This window comes from Amia ocellicauda, chromosome 23 (genome assembly GCF_036373705.1).
Source record: "Amia ocellicauda isolate fAmiCal2 chromosome 23, fAmiCal2.hap1, whole genome shotgun sequence".
NCBI lineage: Eukaryota > Metazoa > Chordata > Actinopteri > Amiiformes > Amiidae > Amia > Amia ocellicauda.
Genome location: NC_089872.1, coordinates 18,797,792 through 18,821,415, shown reverse-complemented (window position 1 = coordinate 18,821,415; position 23,624 = coordinate 18,797,792). Strand labels below are relative to the sequence as shown.

The 23,624-nt window shown below is 40.2% G+C and overlaps 2 protein-coding genes across 3 annotated transcripts; one reads left to right on the top strand and one right to left on the bottom strand.

Annotated features, from left to right (window-relative positions):
• The first annotated feature begins 7,333 nt into the window (after positions 1 to 7,333).
• opn3 (opsin 3) lies at positions 7,334 to 14,076 on the top strand. Of its 2 annotated transcripts, none has more exons than XM_066697015.1 (4): positions 7,334 to 8,026; positions 10,272 to 10,591; positions 10,874 to 11,147; positions 13,239 to 14,076. In XM_066697015.1, the coding sequence occupies exons 1-4, from the start codon at positions 7,654 to 7,656 to the stop codon at positions 13,469 to 13,471; spliced, it is 1,200 nt and encodes a 399-aa protein (XP_066553112.1). In that variant the 5' UTR covers positions 7,334 to 7,653; the 3' UTR covers positions 13,472 to 14,076. The 2 variants fall into 2 exon arrangements, with proteins under 2 accessions (XP_066553112.1, XP_066553111.1); XM_066697014.1 differs by having other exon boundaries at positions 7,336 to 8,026; positions 10,896 to 11,147.
• A 1,860-nt stretch (positions 14,077 to 15,936) lies between these two features.
• Positions 15,937 to 23,299, bottom strand: kmo (kynurenine 3-monooxygenase). The gene is made up of 15 exons (XM_066696944.1): positions 23,126 to 23,299; positions 22,787 to 22,856; positions 22,484 to 22,581; positions 21,879 to 21,968; positions 21,075 to 21,123; positions 20,426 to 20,513; positions 19,719 to 19,884; positions 19,493 to 19,564; positions 19,236 to 19,357; positions 18,790 to 18,937; positions 18,023 to 18,080; positions 17,777 to 17,859; positions 17,381 to 17,482; positions 17,135 to 17,194; positions 15,937 to 16,186 (listed from the first exon to the last, which is right to left on the bottom strand). Exons 1-15 carry the CDS (start codon positions 23,180 to 23,182, stop codon positions 16,046 to 16,048), a joined length of 1,404 nt encoding a protein of 467 aa, XP_066553041.1. The 5' UTR covers positions 23,183 to 23,299; the 3' UTR covers positions 15,937 to 16,045.
• Positions 23,300 to 23,624: the final 325 nt, after the last annotated feature.

Here is a 23,624-nt window from a genome sequence, read left to right as displayed (position 1 = left end):
GCTGAATAAATTACAGGACTGCCAAAATCTCCCAGTCTCCAAGATCTCAAAATAACGTGAAAAGAGCTCTATCTGGGACTGAACTGTAGTCTTTGAAGGATGATTCATACCGAGTGTAAAGAGCAACTCAGCAGAAGATCAAGGCATTGTGAAGATGCGCAAGAAAGTAAAGTGGGTCAGGATCAGCTCGGGTGAGGGAAGTATATTAGAAATGTCTTTGCGGAGAAGCGTCTGGAAAACAATGGATATATGAACTCAGCATGATATGTGTTAACTGTGCATGAGGAAAATGTAATTAATTTTCAATACATCTACACATTCCTGATATTTAAGAAAACTGTAAACAAGGTGTATGAATAAATTCCTGGGAAAACAGTTCAAGGGCCTCTGATTATTTCTTCACGTGTTTACATAAATCCAAGAGTATAAAGCTATATAGTTAAATATAAACTTATAAACATATATATATGTAAAATTTTATATAAAAACATAAAAATATAAATATAAACTTACTGTTTTCACTTTTAATGCTGAAGGCTTTATAAGCCCTTTAAAACCACATCCTTTCAATTTTTTTTGTTTCTTTTTAGCTTAAGTGACATCTAATCTGCTCAAGGTTGATTATCCAGAAGCGATCTTTTCAGCTGCTAAGGCCAAAGTCCTTCTATTTATACCCCATCACTGAAATAGCAAGTATTAAAGATTTTGTCATCTTCAATAGAATCATTTGTCATCCAGAGATAATAAAGCACGTTTGATAACTTACGCAGAGGTACACAAAATACATTAATCATTTCTAAATACAGACTAAATATGTCCAAGAATATCTGCCTCTTGATAAGTAATCAACATTCATCACTCTTCACTTTTACAGTAAGCTGTCAATTAAAAAAATCCAAGATCAATAAGATTAATTCTGGGGACAAAAGGGATATCTTCAAAGGCTTTAGTAAGAGAGGTAAGCCTCATTAATTATCAAGGAAAGAAGTCAGGACTTGATTAAACATATTGTGGTAATAACACTAACTTAAGAAAACCAATTACAATGCACTTGACAGTGCCTATAGACAGACTGCACCCCCTTAGATGTTTTTCACATTGCGTTGTGTCAGTGCCTCAAAGTTTCATGCATTTAAATTAGGACATAATGTTCCATTTTAGTTTTATGAGACCACAAAACATTTTACCACATGACTACAGAAAACAGGATTCAAATATCGTGTTATCTTGTTTAGCAAGGTCTCTGAAGGAGTTGTATTACCTTTTACACTAGAGAACAAAGGCTTTGATCCCATGAAATATGGACCCAGTTTCACCCTGGTACTGTGTTGGTGCTACTGTGTCACACACCTCTGGGACCAGGGCACTGCAGTTCAATCACACCTTTAAAAAATAGATGTCTACCACTACGTTAAAGTAGGCCTGGTTCTTTGTGATCTTCTGTACAGTAGACAACAAAAAAGGCACATTGTAAATAAACTGTCAAACTGCAGTCTATGATTCACTCCATTGTTGTATTAATACAATCGTGCACAATTGCACAACACAGGGGCCTTTGTGTGCAAACACTTTGCATTATATAGGATTCAATTCAGCATCTCAAGAAAAAATTCAGTGAATTGTTTCCTCACAATATACCTTTTTCTTTTTGGTTTGAAAGTGCAGTTCCTGTTTGCATTTCTCTACATTCGAATGGAAGGAATATGCAAACAAATTAATCGTGGAGTTATGATAAAAAATAAAGGGAAGAAAAGGAAATTTAATTCCTTGCAGTTTTCCCATTCAAATGAAGTCTGCTGTGTGCAGGTTTATGTCTTTAACACATTTTAAGTGCCAAGATAAGGCTCTCTATGCATAATTTTAGACTCTTCTTTTAACAAGGTTTAGAGCATTATAAATGGTACGTTTTTTATTTAATCTCAGTTCCACTGCATTATTTTCTGATTGGTCCTGGCACATCTTTTAAATCCTTTCTTAAATGATTTCATGTTGCACAGGGACTTGACAGGGCCCTGTAGTCATATATCTCAGCAGGCTGCATAGCATTGTTCTAGAGATGATATTTTGTTTCTGTTGTAATGTTGCTCAACATCAGGAAAACATTGCAGGTGATAAATTGCCCTGCTTTATGCCAGACATTAAGAATTAATGAAACCGAGTTAACAATAGAAGGTTATGTGCCTCTCAGAATGAACTGTGTCGATGCTGTAATTCCTATATCTATTCATCAAGAAAGATTAATCTGGAAATAAATATCTGAATGATAAACGTACAGATGTAAACAAGATTTATTTTTTTTAAATCAGCTTCAAAAGATTTATATTATTTATATTATATTAAATATTTATTATATATTTATATATAAACAAACACATGTCGAACTAATGACACATTCATGCAGATAATAGGACTGTGATGTGTTTGGTTTGTCTATCTTTACATCCTTTAAGGCTTCATGATTTTAACAGCTAAAGTGCTTCAATAACCTCTGCAGAAAAATAACCTTCACGTTTTTATACTTTCATGTTTCCCGAGCAGCCTGACAGTATAAAATGTAGCTAAGCCATAATTAAATGCAGAAATGAAAATACATCTTTCAGAAAAAAAGACATAAAGGGCAGATTTAAAATACGTCTTCATTATTAGCCTAGGTTTGGTGCTGTTATTTAAATAATCGCATTACTGGGAAAAGGTAAGCATATTTTTTGAAGTATTAATACGTGTTTCGGAAATGTAATTACATTTCATTTCTCATCCCTCAGATGCAGAACCGAACATCAAGGACATCAGCAGAAAATGAAAGTCCAGCAAGACGTGTGTTTTCACACAGGGACTCCTGAGAAACTGTTTATTTCAATGCCAGCTTCTTATCTGTGAGTCACAGGATTGCCTCTCTGTGTGAATAATTACTGTGGGTATTAAAGGTGTGCCTGCCAAGCCCCAAGGTTACAACCTCGGGGGGGTTTGAGAAAGAGGCAGCAGGAACACATCTATAAATCGGCTCTGAAGGGTCCTTTCACTACAAGAAACATCCAAAGCAGTCCGGTCATATTCCTCAGCAAAGCATCCACTTTAAATTGTCCCCTTCAAAACCCAGGCTTTGTAACCCACTCAAAGCCATTGGCACTATAAGTAAGGAATTCACTTTTACATGCTGTACAAGGTATGCGTTTAATTAATGCAAAAATGGTTTAGGATGTGGCTTTACAAATTTCAACAGAATGGTGGGGAGCAGAGGCAAGGTTTTCAGTATTCAGCGTATTGTTAGTATTCAGCATCTGTCTGCGATCTGAAACAGGTTGATTTCGGGGGGTGTTTGCATTGCAACAGACTTGGTCATGTCTCTGGTCATGCTTTTCGAGGGAAGAAACCGGTCTTGAGACAGGGCTCAGATTAAATACCAGTGGCATACTTCAGCCTAATCGGATCGAACTGCTCCTGTCCTGCAGCGCAGCTCATACCAGCCATAGGGGCCCTTTCAGACCAGAAACACTTTGACAGCCATAAGACGTCATTCTTCACCTAATAAAAAGGCCAGGAAGAGACTCAAGGCCGCATTATTACCTCCAACTGCCTTTCTTTATTGAATAATACATTCTTACTGGCGACATCCACTGATCAGCAATTTTCAAGGACTCCAGATTGTGAAAGATGATTGAATACTATTATGCACAGTGCATGCTGTCTATGAAGAAATCATTATTCAACATTATATCTTATTTTTCCCTGTGTGTGTGTGTGTGTGTGTGTGTGTGTGTGAAGATCAGGACTTTATGACATGACTGCCACAAAGAGTCTAAACAGAAAGGAGTGAGGATTGATGATTGAAGTGAATCTGCAGAATGAACAGAGTATGTGTAACTTTACTAGACAATTAAATAAATTCCCTGAGGAACCTCTAGAAATCTTACAGAAATGCTTGACGTTACAGGCATACGTATATGTAAGTATCAGATAATAAATATCACTCTGTCATTGAATAAACATACTTAACTTATAGACACAGTTTAACACAGTGTTTCTGAAGAGCTACTACAGCTGTTTTGATGGCTGTGCTTTTTAAACCACAGCACATTTCAAGTGCAGTGAGACTTGTTGCTGTGGTCTCTTCCTGACTCGCCGCTCTGTTTCATCCCGGAGGTGTTCCATGGGATTGAGGTCAAGATGTCAAGCGAACCATGATTCGAACCGGTGCGCTACACCAGTGGAATTATTGGGCTAGTAGATTCATGATCTCCCTCCATACATTTCCATTGAACAGAATAGCGACTGTTGTCCACAACATCACAGTGCATTCAGGTGTCGTAGTGCAACACTGTGAAATTGTATTGTTTCTTTATCAGTGTCTTGCAGTTTCAAGAATACCAGAGTGAATGTAGGTCAAGCATTGTGGTTTAACTAACAGTGCAAGGAATCCCAAAAATAACAGCGCCTGGAGGCAAAGTACAGCAAGAGGATGAACTGTTTCCTCTGAGGAAGCCCACTGTTTTTGGTAACATGTTATGGTGGTTGGCTGTAATTAAAACTAATAAAAGACACATTAAAATAAATAAATAAATAAATAAATAAATAAATATAATTCTAGTGTAAGCACAGTTTAATGTTTCTACTGTAGAAGCAAGCTTTGAAGGGTTTATCTGTTATTACTGCTAATAATAAACAGGACGTCGTGCTTAAGCACAGAGTACACGTGTCTGTGAGAACCGTGTTGTTGTGGCGTGTCTGGGTTATCTACCCTCACCACAGGACCAGTCTACGCCAGTTTCACATCTGCACCGCCTGCTCAATGCACCTGCCTGTTAAACACACTCTTGTCTTGCTATTGTATTTATAAAATATATTTTCAGCAAAGACACAAGAGTAAAACAACGGAATTCTATATCAAAACGAGCACAGCGGAGCCTGTACGATGACGTGGTGAAATGGACCGCTCTCTCCGCGAACACATTCAGACACGGACGACAACATTTTGCAAAAACACAAAGGACATTTAATGTTTTAGAGATTTCAAAACTGTACTTTAAATTAAAGTTTAAGACCCTTTGGCTTGGTTTCATTTTCAGCTAAACCCCTTCACACTTCGTCCGGTTTCTCCATTCATAAGTGTGAACAAACCACTTTCGCATCCAAGGTCTTACCTTTAGTTGTGTTCCTTTAGAATACGTTTTAGCCTCAATGTCGCTTTTTTAAAATAATAAAAAGCACAGTCTCAAAAAAAACATATGAAACCTAATATTAAGTCCAAAGGGAATTGGCGGGTATAGTTAGGTGTCTGTAGCTCGAGGCCTGTTGGTTGAAAAACCCAGTGTCGGCAATGCCTCGACGAACGATGAACCCCAAGGTGTCCGTCCTCCTCTTCCAAAGTACCGAAATGTTTAGGTGTCCGTCCTCCTCTTCCATAGTACCGAAATGGTACTCCAGAAAAATATCACACACATGTACACACTGATGAGGAGTAACTTATCTGTCAAAAAATAACTAGAAGTCTATCAATTGAGTAGATTTTAACAGCAGAATTGTAAGATCAGTTTGATTCAGTCTTGACCCTGTCCTTTACAGCAGGGTAGCAGTGTGGAGTCGTGGTCAGGGCTCTGGACTCTGAGGTGGGGGGTTGTGGGTTCAATCACAGGTGGGGGGCACTGCTGTTGTACCCCTGAGCAAGGCACCCTATCTAGATTGCTTCAGTAAGTGCCCAGCTGTATCAATGGGTAAAATGTAAAACCAATATGTTATAGTATAACAATTGTAAGTCACCCTGGATAAGGGTGTATTGTCATTTTACCAAAATAAAAATACATCTAAATTCCATATCATTAACATCTCAGTTTAAAAAAAAAAAACATTTGTTATTTAAAATAAAATGTGATATTCCCCTCTGTTTGTACAGACTTTCTTTTCACAGTCTCAAAATTAATGATATAGGTCCATGTGAGACAAGTGTACTGAAAACTAATACAAAAAAAATCCCAAATTTGGACAAAATACAATCTGGAATGGACTTTTCTGGGATAGACTCCCCATCCTAGCATTTTTGCGCAGTTCCTGAAAAGTGCTGAATTGGAGGTTTTACTGCCAGCAAGGCTTCCCTCACAGTCCACTGTGCAGCTATACTGTTCCCATCAACAGGGAGGTAAAAACATGTTCAAACATACATTTGTACTGAAGCCTTAAATTCAACCGAGCAAAATTCACACGGGGGATGGGGGGATGTGTCCCCTCCAATATTAAAAGTAAGCGATTTTGTCCCCCCCAATATTTTAGCTTTGTGGGGAAATAAAATGATCGTGCATTCCAGTGCCGGTTCGCTCCGTCCATCTGCTGAGCTGCATAGAGCTAAAGTCCTAACTCCATTGCACCTTTTCTGTCTCAAAACACATGCTGTCATTGAATCCATCCCAACACCTTGCCCCATACACACAAACACCCCCACACACACACATCCACCAGAGGAGCTGTCATCAAAACTGAACAGACCGCAAACCTAAATCTTTCACTATGATGTGTAGAATCTGATCTCAGAGGTGCGTTAGTTAATGAACATGTCCTGTTTTCTTGTCTTGTTGTCTGCTGGCGTAAGATTACATGTTTTGTTTGAGCAGACATAGTAGCTATTCACATTTTCTACAGCAAATAGCCTAGCAAGAACAATCACTCAAAAAATCAGCAGCTAATAACTATGTCTTGCTAAAGTCACATCAGACAAGCACAGTCTGTAAAAGCAGTGGCCAGTAGTTTGCATTCATCTTCCCTGGAGTCTTGGAGGGGGTGGAATTAACACATTCAGTTACTAAATAAGTTAATAAATACCAAAACCCAGTCAGACAAGCACACTGGTCACGCATATACAGTTAATGCTTGCAAGCACACCACAAGCAGACAAATAGACAAGAAAGACTATGGTTGGTGCTGGACAAACTGGACAAAACAAATATAAATATATTGGCGGTAAAGACATACTGTACCCTCTTACAGTAAATCATTTAAAATATTAACATTTATACAATAAGAAAAAATAAAACAATTATTCAGGAAACTACCACAATGCACTGTGAGAATGGCAAGTTCTTTGGTTTTACACCAGTACAGTGTAAAATCAACACTCTTAATTTTGACACCCAGTATTAATACCGACTCTCAAGATGGTTTCAATCTCAAAGTGCCAGTTTAACACAATGAGTGTTATGCAAACACTGCATGTTAACATTTTAACACCAAAGATTTTGCTGTGTAGGCTACATGAAAATGTTAATACATGTATAAGGCATAATACAACATAACTTCATACCATAACATACAATTGTACTTGCTCTGCTCTATTTCCACATGTAAAACGTGTGGGTTATCCCCTCCTAGGCTACCTACGACACCAGACGCTTAAAATGCTTGAATCCCACTGAAATAATGCCAGGCGTCTGGGCGCAGGAGCTGCTCCATGTGCAGCTACTCACGCACTACTACTACTCTCCCAGATGCCCGCTGTCATGTATGCAGGCGACACGTGATGGCTACGTGAACAGTTTCAGACGGATGACACACTAACCAGATCCCTCACCCCTTATCGCTTAAAAAAGCCCTAATTCTTGCAGCAGCAGACGCCAGCTTTAACCGGATTAAAAAAGAGCCGAAGCTGAAGACCAGCTCCGGAGAGCCCCGATGCGCAGGGATGGTTCACCTGGGCGAGATGATGCTCAACCCGGGGCTCCTCCAGCCATGAATCCTGCTAATAAAACGGGGACTATCGCAGGGGACGAGGACCTCTTCAGCAACGGCACCTACAAAGTTCTCGCCTTCACAGTGGGGACCATAGGCGTCCTGGGTTTCTGCAACAACGTCCTGGTCTTGGTCCTGTTCTACAAATGTAAGAGACTGCGCACACCCACCAATCTCTTCTTGCTCAACATCAGTGTCAGCGACTTGCTGGTTTCGGTTTTCGGAGTCAACTTCACCTTCCTGTCCTGCATCAAGGGGCGATGGGTTTGGGATGCGGCGACGTGCGTGTGGGACGGGTTCAGCAACAGTTTCTTCGGTAGGTGCACCTTTACAGAGCTCAAAAGCTGTGAGTTGTGGACATGTCTGCTTGTGCAGTGACTGAATAATAGCTTCAGTAAACAGACTTGCTGGGCACGTTGGCATTGATGGAAGTCCGGGTAGATGGGTGTCTGTCAGGGCAAGAAGCTCCTGATCACTGAGCATGCATTGATCCTGCTGACAGCAATCTCTGAAAATGTCATTTTACAATTAAATCATATGTCAGTCGATGGGACTCTATTGGGGGGTGGGCGAAACATGAGCAAATGTAACTATATATGAAACATATTTTTGTAATACTATATCTACAGAAAATAAGTATTTATCTCATCTGCGGAGTAGAATTGAGAAGCATCACCAAGTGCAGGCATATGCAGTGACTCAAGAAAAAAGGAGAGAAATGCAAAATCTCTGACTCGGGCCAGCAACCACAGCTTCCTGGAGATACTTCTGCACTATGTGGTCGTAAATCAACTCAGTTCTGCTTTTTACATCATGTCGTCTATATGTTGACTTGAGTCGAACCATGCATGAGATGGGCATGATGAATTTAATAATTGATTGCACCCCTTTACTACTGATCACACACTGCACGTTGTAAATACACTTCTCCAGTGCGCAGTTGTCTTATTGTCTAGGCTACTGTCTTATGCTGCAAGCTATAAATAGGAGTATGTACAGGTTTAAAACAGGTGTTCATAATCATTGGATCTATTTTGTGTGCATTGAAAAGCAGGTGTGTATTTTTTAAATACTCGCAGTTCAAATAATTCATAATTACAAATAGCTTTCTTGGTGCATAGTCCTTTGCTCTGACCTCTCGCTCAATTATGTTCGGTAGAAAAAGAAAAGGAAGAACTAAAACGTGTTTTATGTCAAACGAATCTACTGAATCTTCTGCAACTTGTTTAATTGAGGTCCTCTCGCATTAAAGCAAACACTTAATTTAATAATAGTGGTGCCTAATGAATCTATCCTCTGGAAGAAAGTATGTGAATGCAACATTTTTGTTTGTTCTTTCTATATATGCATATATACTTTATATATGCTATACATATATACGTGTCCTTTATTATATTATTTCAATGCATTCGACTATACTTTTGTTCAGAATATCCTAACACTACACTGACCTTCAAGAAGTGCCCTTTAAATCACTGGATCAAAACCATATGGGTTCAAGTATCCAACATTAATTTACATAAAATATACTTATATTTTTATTGTTATTGTTATTCTTATTATTATTACATCTATGACTTTCTAACAAAAAACTTAGAAGAACGCTCCATTAAATTGTCTATATCTTCATTTAGTGAAACTAATATCCCACAATTAACTTTTTAATGATTAAATTGCATTTCAGTGCATTTGAGCAGCTTAGCTAGCAATGTGAAAACATTAAAGAAAACTACTAAATCTGTGGAATTGGTTTCACTGAGAAAACCAGACTTGCAAAATTCAGGGTTTTGCATAAACTCCAGGTCTGTCTGTCTATTTGTCTATCGATCCAAATTTGTGTTACTTCATTTCTTAACGTTTGAATCTGTTTGTAACTAGAGCGCCACCTAATGGTGCATCCTGGTGTTTTAAATACTGAGGGACAAACAGGAAGAGGTGCAAGCTTTTTATCATTAACTTGGCAGAATCAGTCTTGAGCCAATGAACTCAGATTTGCTGTTGTTCTGGCATCTTGAATTCTCCTCCATGTGTTCTGCCAGATGCTGTAATGAAGAGCCATCTGCCTACACACTCAGATATCATGGGCAATGATCGGTTCATGAGTTTATTATTCCCAAAATGACTTCCTCAGACATTTTCTGTAGGGCAATCTAGTGTTGTGAAGTGAACTCCCTTATATGTTACATTTTCTATTATATTGGTAGTTATTGCCTTTGGAGTATTCATTAGATTGGTCTTTACACCCTAAAAAATAATAAAAATCCTCCAAATAAATAAATCATTGCACACCACAGCCAAACTCTCAAAGAGGGAGGTAATGATCTTTAGCAAGTGGTTCTTGAGCTGAAAAATGGTCTTGGCATTCCTGTTCTGAAGGCCAAGTGCCAACCAGTGGTTTAATTATTTGTCTCAGTTGTATGAGAATCTTGAATCTTGCCAGCGTGATTTATGAGTACAGCAATAAATGTTCTCTGTTTTTCTTTCCTTCCATCCATTCTCTAACACATCTGAGGATGTTTATCAGGAGTCTCTAAGCCTTGTGCCGTCGTTTTTCTACACAGGCATCGTGTCCATCATGACACTGACCGCCCTTGCGTACGAGCGCTACATCCGGGTGGTCCATGCGAAGGTCATTGATTTCACGTGGTCCTGGAAGGCCATCACCTACATCTGGCTCTACTCGCTGGCCTGGACTGGGGCCCCCCTGATTGGCTGGAATAGATACACTCTGGAGATACACAGACTGGGCTGCTCTCTGGACTGGGCCTCTAAGGATCCCAATGATGCCTCCTTTATTCTCTTCTTCTTCTTGAGCTGTTTCTTCGTGCCTGTTGGGATCATGGCCTATTGTTATGGACACATCTTATACACCGTGAGAATGGTAAGAATTGAAGCCTACGAAACAACAGAGAGCATAATGGAAGTAGAATATATATGACCCACGTTTACTCCTGTAAAGAATGCCTTACACATTTAAATTGCTGTTAGTCAGCCATGAGGTGGAGTATTTCCTCTTTTACACCAGGCCTATCAAGTGATGCGTGTTAATACAAAATAATAATTAGCTATCATATAAGGTTACCGTTTAATAGCAATAGTTCTTATTTTTTTCTCAAATAAGGGACCATTTTAATTGATCTAAACACCCATTCATGGTTTTCAGATGCTCAAGTTCTCTTCCACAGCTTCGATGCATCCAAGACCTTCAGACGGTTCAGATCATCAAGATCCTCCGCTACGAGAAAAAAGTGGCCAAGATGTTCCTGCTGATGATCTCCACCTTCCTCATCTGCTGGACGCCCTATGCCGTGGTCTCCATGTTGGTTGCCTTTGGCAAGAAGCAGGTCGTCACCCCGACTGTGGCTATAATCCCTTCTTTCTTCGCCAAGTCCAGCACAGCATACAACCCAGTCATCTACTTCATCATGAGCCGGAAGGTAAGTTGTTCTGGGCGTGTGCGTCACGGGTTAAAGTGCTAGAAGGAAGTCAGTGTCAGGTTTCTTTCTTGCATGGTCAATACATAGCATGTCAATGTCAATGTCCATATGAGTTATTTTAATAATCAAAACATCAGTAGCTTCAGGCCACACTCCTGGTAATCCTAGAACAATTACACATTCTCTGCTGATAGCTTTAGTCCACATTTTATTTTTAAAAGTGATTTTAATGGAGCCAGAATCAACTAAAAGAGACATATGTACCTTGTATGTTTATATAATGAAGAAAATGCATTAGAACATAAGAACATAGGAAAGTTTACAAACGAGAGGAGGCCATTTGCCCCATCGTGCTCGTTTGGTGACCATTATTAACTAAGTGATCAAGGATCCTATCCAGTCTGTTTTTGAATGTTCCCAAATTGTCTCTTCAGCCACATCGCTGGGGAGTTTGTTCAGATTGTGACGCCTCTCTGTGTGAAGAAGTGTCTCCTGTTTTCTGTGCTCGATGTGCTCGATGCCTTTCATGATTTTGAAGACTTGGATCAAGTCCCCACGTAGTCTCCTCTGTTCCAGGGTGAAAAGGTTCAGTTCCTCAGTCTCTCAGTAGGACATTCCCTTCAGACCTGGAATAAGTCTGGTTGCTCTCCTCTGAACTGCCTCTAGAGCAGCGATATCTTTCTTGAAGTGTGGAGCCCAGAACTGTCCACAGTATCCAGATGAGCTCTAACTAGTGCATTGTACAGTCTGAACATCACTGCCCTTGTTCTCAATTCTACACTTTTGAAAATATACCCTAACATTGTTTTACCTTTTTTATTACTTCCCCACATTGTTTGGATGGAGAAAGTGAGGAGTCCACATAGACTCCTAGGTCTTTCTCATGCGTTACTTCATCTAGTTCTATTCCTCCCATAGTGTAATTATAGTGGACATTATTGTTACCTGCATGTAATACCTTGCACTTGTCCACATTGAATTTCATCTGCCGGGTGTCAGCCCACAACTGAAAATTGTCCCTTTGAATAGCCTGTGCTGCCGAGATTGTATCTGCTGAGCCATCTATTTTGGTATCATCTGCAAATTTAACAAGTCTGCAAACTATCCCAGAATCCAGATCATTAATATAGATTAGAAAAAGCAAAGGCCCTAATACTGATCCCTGTGGAACTCCACTAACAACCTCACTCCAGTTAGAACTGACTCCTCTAATCGACACCCTCTGTTTCCTGTACATCACCCAGTTCATAATCCATCTACTTACATTACCCTGAATGCCTACAGCTTCCAATTTGAGGATCAGTCTTTGGTGTGGAACCTTATCAAAAGCTTTTTGAAAATCTAAGTATATCATATCATATGGTTTCACATGATCTACAGCTGCAGTTGCGTGTTCAAAAAACTAATAAATTAGTAAGACATGATCTGCCTCGTCTAAACCCATGTTGACTATCTCCAAGAATATGGTTTTCATTAAGATGCTCCTCTATTTTCTGTCTAATCATTTTATCCAACATTTTACAAGTGATGCAGGTGAGACTGATTGGTCTGTAATTTCCTGGCTCAGTTTTGTCCCCTTTCTTGTGGATTGGTATGACATTTGCTGTCTTCCAGTCAGTTGGCACATCCCCTGTTCTAAGTGTCATTTGGAATAATTGAGTTAGCGGCCTATAAATAATTTCCCTCATTTATTTAAGTACTGTTGGAAATATACCATATGGCCCAGGTGATTTGTTTGTTTTTAATTCTGCTAGTCCCTTTAGTACCTCCTCCTCATTTATCCAGATTTCTCTTAGGGTTTGACTGGACTGATTGTTAGCCTATTGGAATTTTATCTGTTTTTTCTTTTGTAAAAACCTCTGTGAAATACTCATTCAGAAAATTTGACACGTCTTGTTCGTTTTCCAAGATACTTCCATTATTGCCCGATAGCTGTTTCACTTTCTCCTTTATTGACCTCATTACCAGACACCTGCTTTGCATGGATTTATTGTTCCACCTTGACACGCTTCTCTTTCACCCCCGAAATGACTCATTGGTTTTATTCCAATTTAATTAATTGAACGCTGCCTGCTCTGCTTTGCTCCGTAGTTCCGGCGGTGCCTTATGCAGCTTCTCTGTGCCCGGTTGTTGAGACTCCAGAGGTCCCTCAAGGAAAGGCCAATCGCCAGGGTGGAGAGGCCAATCCGACCTATTGTGGTGTCCCAGAAAGTAGGCAACCGGCCAAAGAAGAAGGTGACCTTCAACTCTTCATCCATAGTCTTCATAATCACAAGCAACGACACGCAATACCTGGACGTGTCTTCCAAGAGCTGTGCCCCTGAGGTGAATGTCATCCAAGTCCGACCTCTGTAAGGCCACAAGAGCCTGCGATGGACAAGTTATACATCACATAGTAGCATGTCCTGTGGGGTTGTGATGGACTGTTCTTCTGCACCAAATCATGAGTTCATGGATATCCTTCTGTGTAGCTGTTAGTCTCAAGGACTGACTATTTTATGCAGACCATTTTTCTCCTTTCAAAACCTTTGATAAAACTACACCAGATTGCACCGCTGACAAGCGTAGAACCAAGATATGAACACGTCTGCCATAAGGCACAGGACATAGGAGAGAGATTACGCATGAACAAGGAAACTTTCTCAGTACTTTATGGCTGTCAAAATGAGTTCTGTACAAGAAGAACCTGCATAAAGATGTGCCTCTGAGACAACGGTTAAGACTAAAGTTTAAGATGTCAATAATCATCCTTTCCTACAACATACCTCCTCTTCTGGACATGGTGTGCTACTGGAAAACTTAATTTATCTTTTATAGTGCAATAGTCACAAAACCATAAGAATAGATGTTCTATACCCTGTCCTACACAATATGCTTTGAAAATAGTCCTTGTACAGTACAATAAATAAGATGTATTTTAAGATAAGAACCCTTTCCTTGTTTTTCTGTTGTTCCATCATATGAATTTCTGAATATTAACAAAAAACTAAAAATAATTCTCATCTAGTACCTGTGATTACTGGACTTTATTAGATGTACAGTGAGGGGAAAAAAGTATTTGATCCCCTGCTGATTTTGTACGTTTGCCCACTGACAAAGAAATGATCAGTCTATAATTTTAATGGTAGTTGTCTTTTAACAGTGAGAGACAGAATAACAACAAACAAATCCAGAAAAACGCATTTCAAAAAAGGGAAATAAGTATTTGACCCCTTCGACTTAGTACTTGGTGGCAAAACCCTTGTTGGCAATCACAGAGGTCAGACGTTTCTTGTAGTTGGCCACCAGGTTTGCACACATCTCAGGAGGGATTTTGTCCCACTCCTCTTTGCAGATCCTCTCCAAGTCAGGTTTCGAGGCTGACGTTTGGCAACTCGAACCTTCAGCTCCCTCCACAGATTTTCTATGGGATTAAGGTCTGGAGACTGGCTAGGCCACTCCAGGACCTTAATGTGCTTCTTCTTGAGCCACTCCTTTGTTGCCTTGGCTGTGTGTTTTGGGTCATTGTCATGCTGGAATACCCATCCACGACCCATTTTCAATTCCCTGGCTGAGGGAAGGAGGTTCTCACCCAAGATTTGATGGTACATGGCCCCGTCCATCGTCCCTTTGATGCAGTGCAGTTGTCCTGTCCCCTTAGCAGAAAAACACCCCCAAAGCATAATGTTTCCACCTCCATGTTTGACGGTGGGGATGGTGTTCTTGGGGTCATTCCTCCTCCTCCAAACACGGCGAGTTGAGTTGATGCCAAAGAGCTCGATTTTGGTCTCATCTGGCCACAACACTTTCACCCAGTTCTCCTCTGAATCATTCAGATGTTCATTGGCAAACTTCAGACGGGCCTGTACATGTGCTTTCTTGAGCAGGGGGACCTTGCGGGCGCTGCAGGATTTCAGTCCTTCACGGCGCAGTGTGTTACCAATTGTTTTCTTGGTGACTATGGTCCCAGCTGCCTTCAGATCATTAACAAGATCCTCCCGTGTAGTTCTGGGCTGATTCCTCACTGTTCTCATGATCATTGAAGCTCCACGAGGTGAGATCTTGCATGGAGCCCCAGACCGAGGGAGACTGACAGTTATTTTGTGTTTCTTCCATTTGCGAATAATTGCACCAACTGTTGTCAGCTTCTCGCCAAGCTGCTTGGTGATGGTCTTGTAGCCCATTCCAGCCTTGTGTAGGTCCCTGACATCCTTGGTCAGCTCTTTGGTCTTTGCCATGGTGGAGAGTTTGGAATCTGATTGATTGATTGCTTCTGTGGACAGGTGTATTTTATACAGGTAACGAGCTGCGTTTTTCTGGATTTTTTTGTTGTTATTCTGTCTCTCACTGTTAAAATACACCTACCATTAAAATTATAGACTGATAATTTCTTTGTCAGTGGGCAAACGTACAAAATCAGCAGGGGATCAAATACTTTTTCCCCTCACTGTATGTGATGCTCTTTTGACAGACCCACAACAATGCCATGGACAAAGTCTCACACTGATTAGGTATTCTCATCGACAATCAGTTGCAGCACACTAGAATCAGTAATGAAGATTCATGACGTCAATTACACTGCCAAATGAGGGACAACCCTTTCCCTATTCCCTCTGAGCATTACTGTTTATCCACAGTAAGTCCATCGGGGGTATAGTCCAAAGAGTCTGGAGGAAACAGAAATGTAACTGCAGTCGTCTGTCCTCAACATCAGCAGCAGTATAGTAACGCACACGTGAGGAAGTGGGTATTTTTGGTTTCTGTTACATTAAACGAATCATTGCGTCTCCAACAAATCTGAGACGTGATATTTGCTGCAGGTCAGAATTCAATTTAATTAAAATTCTCAGTCAGTTACATACAGGGTTATTAGTGTTTCCATAACATATACAAAGAAAGGACAAAAGGACAAGACCATGTCAGAGCAGCTTCAGGCTCTGGGCCCAGCTCCACAACTGATCCAGAGGCACGCTAGGTATGTAGGGATTGTACCGGAAGAGCAGGTAAGCTCCACCTATTACAGATGAAACACCACACAGAAACAGTCCTCGGTTGATCACCTGGAAGGAAACACAGAGGGATACGTTTTTGCATTTAACATTATGACAATCGAAATTTTACACCAATGTACTGCACGGTGTCAAAGAATTAAATCTAATAAGAAATGTAACTGAAGCGTTTTTTAACCAGCATCTATCAGAGAAATATGGTCAAAGCAGCAAACAGGTTCCAGATAAGTCATGGATATCTGTGATGTGGAAAGCTTTGCTTCTATTTCTTTTCACTCATCAAGTATACAATAGAGATTCACAAGTTAAAGTAACATTTGAAGGCTTGTGTCTACATACAACTAATATCAAATTAAGGCTAAGCACTATGTATATGTTTAATCAATCCCACATGAATATAAACTGATTGCATTTGAAACTTCATTGTCCTCCTATTATTGATCATGATTGAAATTCACTTGAATGACTGGGACTCAAAGTGCACCTAAAGCCTCCATGACAAACATGATACAAACAAAAGTGATCCTGTGGACTCTTGTCTAATGAGAGGAAGTCAAGTACATGGAAGAGTGTTTTTGTTTTTCTTCTTCACACTAAACATCTTTCGTAAGGGTCCTACACTTCAGCGTTTTTGATTTACATTTGATTTGGGTAGCTGAAGTGGGGCTGCCTAGTGGCTCCAGAGCACACTTCTGGTAATAACAGATTTCCAAGCTGTGCTTCACTGGTGACAAATCAAATAATGGCCTAATTGCCTAAGCACATAATTGCCTTTCCAATTTCCATGTTTTGTGACCAAAAACTTGTTGCTACCTCAGATCCATTCAGAAGGTCACGTCTTTTATTTCCCTATACTGAGCTGGTGGGACTGGCCCCAGGACAAATTCGGCGTATCAAAAAGTCTCTTTTCACTAACTGTCAGAGCATCAGTATGACACACAATCTGCTTTACAGTTCGACACCTGAAATACTGCATCCCCGCGGGTGACTCCATCTCACCTTGTTCTGCCACTGCCACTGCTTGACTGTCTCATGGTATCTGATTCGGGTGAATGTGACCTGTGGGGACAGGACAGTTCAGTAAGGACAAACTGGAGGGCAACGGATTTTCATACAGACAATCGACTTACATGTGTACAGAAAGGCTGGCTTGTGTCCTTAACAAAAGCACAACCTTATATCTGGAGAGATCTAGAACGTTTGCAGAGCGAAAGAGATTCCAGAATGGTTCTGGATAAGACTCACCATAGTGTATAAAGGGATGATAGTATTTGGCATCATATAATGAAGGAACATGTCCAGGTATTTTCGGAACAGGAACCATTTGGAGTTCACATGAGCGCGCATCTAAGGAGACAAAATAGCATGTAATTATCATCATACTAATAAAAGGCATAAACCAGAAAATAAACATTACAAAAGCAGGGTATTTATAGAAATTAGTTGCATTCCAGAAGGAATAAACAAGTTATTTAACCAAAAACAGCTTGAAGGACAACAGTAATAACCTTGTAAGTGGTTCAGTATAGGCAGACAAAGTAAATTGCATGGGTAACAGCAAGAGAAACCCATCCTATTACAATTTATCCACTTCATTCCAGTTACAAAGGTTTCTGGCTGCTGATTTAGACCAAGAATTACCTCAATATAGTTGTACATGGCCAGATCTGATATAGCATGGTCATCTGGCACTCGGAGTCTGGAAAACTCAGGAAGCGAGAGGTCTGAAATCATAAACAAACACAGTGTGGTGTTTTTTGTTAAACAAATTCATTTTTCTCTGTGATCACCTCGAATGAAATAATACAGCTTTTCTTCCTATTCCTTTAAAAATAAAACGGTTGTCTGGTATACGTCTACTTTTGAAAATAATGAAATTATACGCACTGAAATCATCATCAAACTGATCCATCAATTCATCAAAAACGAGGCAATCTTCGAAACCCTTGGAAAAAGGAAAAAACAAATGTTTAGAAATAATCATTTGAAAGACACAGCAGATTAAACAGACAGGCATGGGTCAGATACCGACAGGAGGGGGCAAGGGCAAGGCAAAGATGTAGTCGTGGTCACAGGCAAGGGTCGGGCGATCAGGCAAACAGGGACTCGAGGACAGTCATGGTCAGGAGGTAAATAAGGAGGCCAAGTGACAATTATACTATCCACAAATTGCATAGTATAACTCCAGGTCTCAACTCGGACTCGGACCCTTGAGGACTTGGTCTCGACTCGGACTCGGATATGGTGGTTTTGACTACAGCACTGCCTCCGAGTACAGCTGTCATAATCACTGGCCTTGGAGAAATGAGTTTTTCATTCAATCATCATTATGTTTTGTTTACTCTGTCACCGAAATTGAGAATTTGTCAGTTGATTGAATCCCCGGGTACATAAAGCAATCAACAGTTTTGAAATGTCAGAGCCGTATGTATAATGAACGAATTCTATTTCAGTATTTAACAAATTTGATTGAACTTTCAAGGTCTGACGTTATCTGCAAGGAAAGGGAAATAATACAGTGAACATCAGCGAGCGATTTGTGACCGCGCATCTTCAGGGAACAAAAAAGGAAAAGCGAGTTGTTTTTATGCAAAATCAATCAATCTTAGCAAACTCATTCCTGCCCTCTTAGATATAACTGTGCCTTTACTTACAGCATTCATCCCCTGCCCATAGAAGGGAACCACGGCATGCGCGGCGTCTCCCATCAGCAAGCACTTGTTTCCCATGTGATACGTGGAGCACTTGACGGACACCAACGCCTGGGCTGGCAATCGGAAGTAATCCGTTTTCAGAGCCTCTCTGAGGAGGAGAAATCATGGGAACAATTGGTTTTTAACTAGAACAAGCCACACTGCTGCAGGTGAATGTGTGTGCGCTCCAGGGATTGAAACAAATTTGTTATTTACAAGTAGAAGCAAAATTAATGCCCCTTTTTGAATGAAGGCCTTACTGCTTTGATCATAAGCAATTCCATTGGTCAGATATGAAAAAGACTTTGTCAGACCCTGTAAGACCTTCTTCCTACACTGTGTACTGTCTCTAACAGTCACTGTGATGGTGGCGTATCAGGGCCCCAACAGGAGGAGATATTTCTTACACTCCGATGAGAGGAATGGCGTCTGGGAAGCATCTCTGGAAGAATTCCAGGACTTGGCTGGCCGTAGTGATTTTCTCAAACTCCTCGAATGGCATGAACAGGGTGCAGGTAAACGTCTTGTCCTAGAAAGTCGAGATTCAACAGTGACGCTCAGGAAAGCGCAAGGTCCCTTTTTTCACTAGGAAATATTTTATGACAACACACATATTTAGGATTTATAAGTGTCATCTGACATCTAAAACAACAACTGCACTTACTAAGTTAGGTAGAGCAATCATCATGAATGTGTTTCTTGGCCAAATGTGGAGATAATTTTGCTCCATGGCAAACTGTGGGAAAGAGCAGATTAAACAAACTTATATCACTGTTTTTCTTAGTCTGATAGTTAAGCAGGTTTGTTATTTCTAAAATAACACACTTCTGTCAACAACGGAAAGTCTCAAACCGTAACTACCAAAAAATTGACAATAAAGAAATACTTACTTCACCATTTATTGGGGGTATGGTGAGTTCCATGTACCCATGGGGAATGTATGTCTGGCTGTAAGTGAAACGGTTTTGACGCATAAACCGTTTCCTGACAGCAGAAAAGGCCCCATCACAGCCCACGATGAGGTCACTCACTGCCTGCTCCGTGGAGCCGTCTGTCCTGCAGCACAAATAGACAGGGTTGTCCTGGAACATTGCAACACAATAGAGCCTCCTGCTGCAATGATTGTGCAGAAGAACATTTACCGTAACTGGTACAATACGGGAAATTAATTTATGCTGGGTTTGCATGTGGAAATTATACGAGACTGGGTTTGTTCTCCATCTTCAACATTTGTCCACAACTGCAAAATGCCAAACTGTAAGAAGAGGAGCTGTTTGTTCCTCTGCACATTTTCTATGAAACCTCACGGTCGGGTTTCAGAACATAGACACACTAATCCAGACATGTCATTTTATAACCACTTATAAACAGAAAGATTGAAAATATGAGGTAAGGAATTGAATTGTTTATCTTTCACCGAACTAAGTATTTAATTTCTACACATTTACTTGTCCTTATTGGACTGTTTAACATAGACCATTGGTTAGTGCACTAGGTGTTATTTTCAGATCTTCTTTTTACAATAATGACATTTATTGTATCATCAGATTTATTTTTCCAGCAGTATGTACATTTCAGTTCAGTATGTACTGTTTACCTAAGGAATGTCATCATCCCCGATTCCAGATTGCAGTCCAGTAGTTTGTGTCCAAAGCTCATTTTGGCATTAGGAAAAGCCTCAGCCGCTTCAAAAGCAAAAACAAACAAAGGGGGCTGGTTAATTCAACAGCCATTACATTGTAACCTCTGGAAGCATAGGCAGAGCTAGACCTGAATGATAAATAAAAGAGTGCACGTAATTGAGATCCCTCCCCCACCCCCAGGGAGCCTCTTTTCAAAAGGACAGACTATCCTTTGACCCTCGTTTCGTCTTCCAGAAAGACTGTGAACCTCACCGAGTGCATTTAAAATAAAGCACAACGAGACTCCTCTCGTACAGTTTGTACTGAGTGGCGAGTTTTATCCCCCCTGCGGTCAGACAGATGTGTTTTCTAGGCTCTAGGGCTCTATGGTTAAATGAGGGACTTTCATGAGTACATGACTTACATGAGTATCCTGTCATGTTTACTGATTAACAAGTAAAAACAATTGATCATAATATAAAACTAATCCAGCTAATTCTTCAAAGCCAAAGGGTATTTCAATTCACACACTGCCTGTTCATCATATTTAAAGAGAAAAAAAAAAAAAAGATGCCATCAAGTAAAGTAGGGGTTGTTTGTTATTTTTTAATTATTTTTACTTACCTGACAATAGTTCCTTATTTAGGTTAGCTCTGTCAACCGACAGGATGTACTGAAACACAAACATAACATGAATAAAGACATCACTCATTGACTGGAAAGGTTAACCCTTGCACTTCAACCAGACAAAGTGAACCATACAAATCTGTACTGTGTGTAAAAGATCTGTACAAGATGTACTGTGTGTACAATGTCAAAGCTCAGATGGCCATATGAAGCTAGTGGCATGACCTTCACCATTCAGCAGTTGAATGCTAATCTCCCGGTTTTAGAAGCTAAAGGAAACAATCTGTGATTGCTTCACACTGAACTGTAACAGAAAAGCATATTTCCATAGTGCGGTCCAGGCGGGGTGTTGGCGATCTGCGGTCCGGGGGACTACACGGGGCGACCGGCGCACATGGGAACCGACTGGCCCACCGAACTAAAAAGTGGACCGGACTTTCATCTGGCAGAATTGCCGATAGCCAGTCCGCCATGCCCTGCAGTGATGTCAGCAGAGTGAGCTCTGCTCCTCTGAAAACCACAGCACTGTCACAACGAGCTCTTATACATGAAAGGTTCAAAAGGCGGTCAACACAAGGGGCCATGTGATACAAATCTGTCCATCTGATCCATTCAATTTGCTTTTCATGTAAAGATCAGACCACGGCACAGGCTTTTCTAAGCAAAGACTGTGATAGTAAATGCAAATACATCAGTAATAATTAACATTTGTTTCAGCAAGTACTGCTGACTTTAGAGAACACAGAGGCTGAGTATAATGTTCAAACAGAGACCTGGATGTGGATTTTGGACACTTATTACCTGTCCTTTCTTGCCATAGTAGATGGGGGACCTCTTCCCATTCAGAGAGTGTATCATCCTCCCGTGCATTGGGATCCCTGTGGACACAATCTGAAAGCAAGCATTGCAGCAACGACCATCAGACAACTGTCAAAGCTTAAATCCTAATTGCTGTGTGATGAATGATTTTGCATATACAAATAAGGCATTTAAATGATTGTTGAAGGAGTTTATTTTATTCTATTACAAATTATTTGGCATGAATGGTGAATAAATACAATGGCTTTGTCACTGCCGTGAGGCTTCCAGACTGATTAGGGAAGGTGAGTCACCCTACATCCTCATGCTGTCTGACTCAGTGATTGCAGAGGCACTAAGAAATGCAGGATTTGCCTGGAATCCGTAAGAGTTTCATGGATGTCAGACGGACCGACATGACAAAAGCAACTCTGTGGGGTTTTCTTAGAGACCTCAAAATCTACAACAAATGCGCCTGAAATACAGAAAATCCTCTATGTCACGTTGTTGTTAAACTGATTAAAACTGACATTCTTAACTAAATGCACAGGGAAGGCCAGGTGAAAAGTCTAGAGCCCTTAAGGCATATATATTGTAGAGAACTGTACCTTTTCTTCCATCCCCACAGCTTTCAAAGCTTCTCGGCCTCTGTGAGAAAGTGCCAGATTAATGCTTCTGCCTTTAACCATGTTAGCTCTTCGGATATCTAAAGGGAATTACAGAATATTTAAAGCATTTTCAGCACAGTTGTATGGTGCTATAAGATATATACATAGATGTTCTTGCAGGTATGACAAAAACAGCATGTCTGCATATTTAAAAAATAGTAAGGAAATGTATGTCATATACAGTATAAATGCAAGCAACATCATGATTGAATGATTGAAGTAATATCAATATATTTGTTTTACCTTCTCTAGCTTCATAAAGCTCCACATGAAAACCTCTTTTTGCGAAGAAGCAGGCATTTAAGGCACCAACCTAATAAAATTAAAGAATAACAATACAAGTGTATTTATTTAAATTGACTTAATCGTCCGTGATACTCAGAACGGCTTTAAATAATTATATATATATATATATATATACAGTACAGCTATTTAAAATATTCTCAGATATCAGCAATATGACGTCATAGTCCTGCAGGAGCGCAGTGCCCAAAGAAGAATGAATGCTTTTGATACTTTTGTAAATGATAAATTGTATTATTGTATAACAACAGGTTGAGCTGGAATAAACAGCGTCCTTACCAAACCACCTCCGACTACGGCCACTTTGACTGCAGTCTGCTGTGCTGGGTGGTCCATGGCAGGGGCTGGAGAGTCGCTCTTGATTTGGGATGTGACTCGGTGTAGTTGTGAAGAGTTTCACAGCAGTTTCCTGGACTGGGCTTCTCTCAACAAGCATGCTGGCTTTTAATATCGGAGTAAACTTTGAACCCCAAACCAGAGGGAGGAGCCTTTCAGTTCTTCTTTTTCTGCAATTCAAACGAGAAGTCGTCCACAGGCTGTTAGGTGAATAGTTTCGATATAAATGGATAATGATACACAAAAGATGTCAAAGATAACAGATGTAAAGGAAATGTAAAAGATAACACCTCCCATGACCTTTACTTTAATTATTTCTGATGAATGTGGCAGGTGACCTTACAATACAAATGTTGAATACTAGTGAGGCACCAATGCATTTGTTATTTAAAAAATATATATTTAGCTTAAAAGTGTAACTTCAATTAAGGGTCGTGGGTTC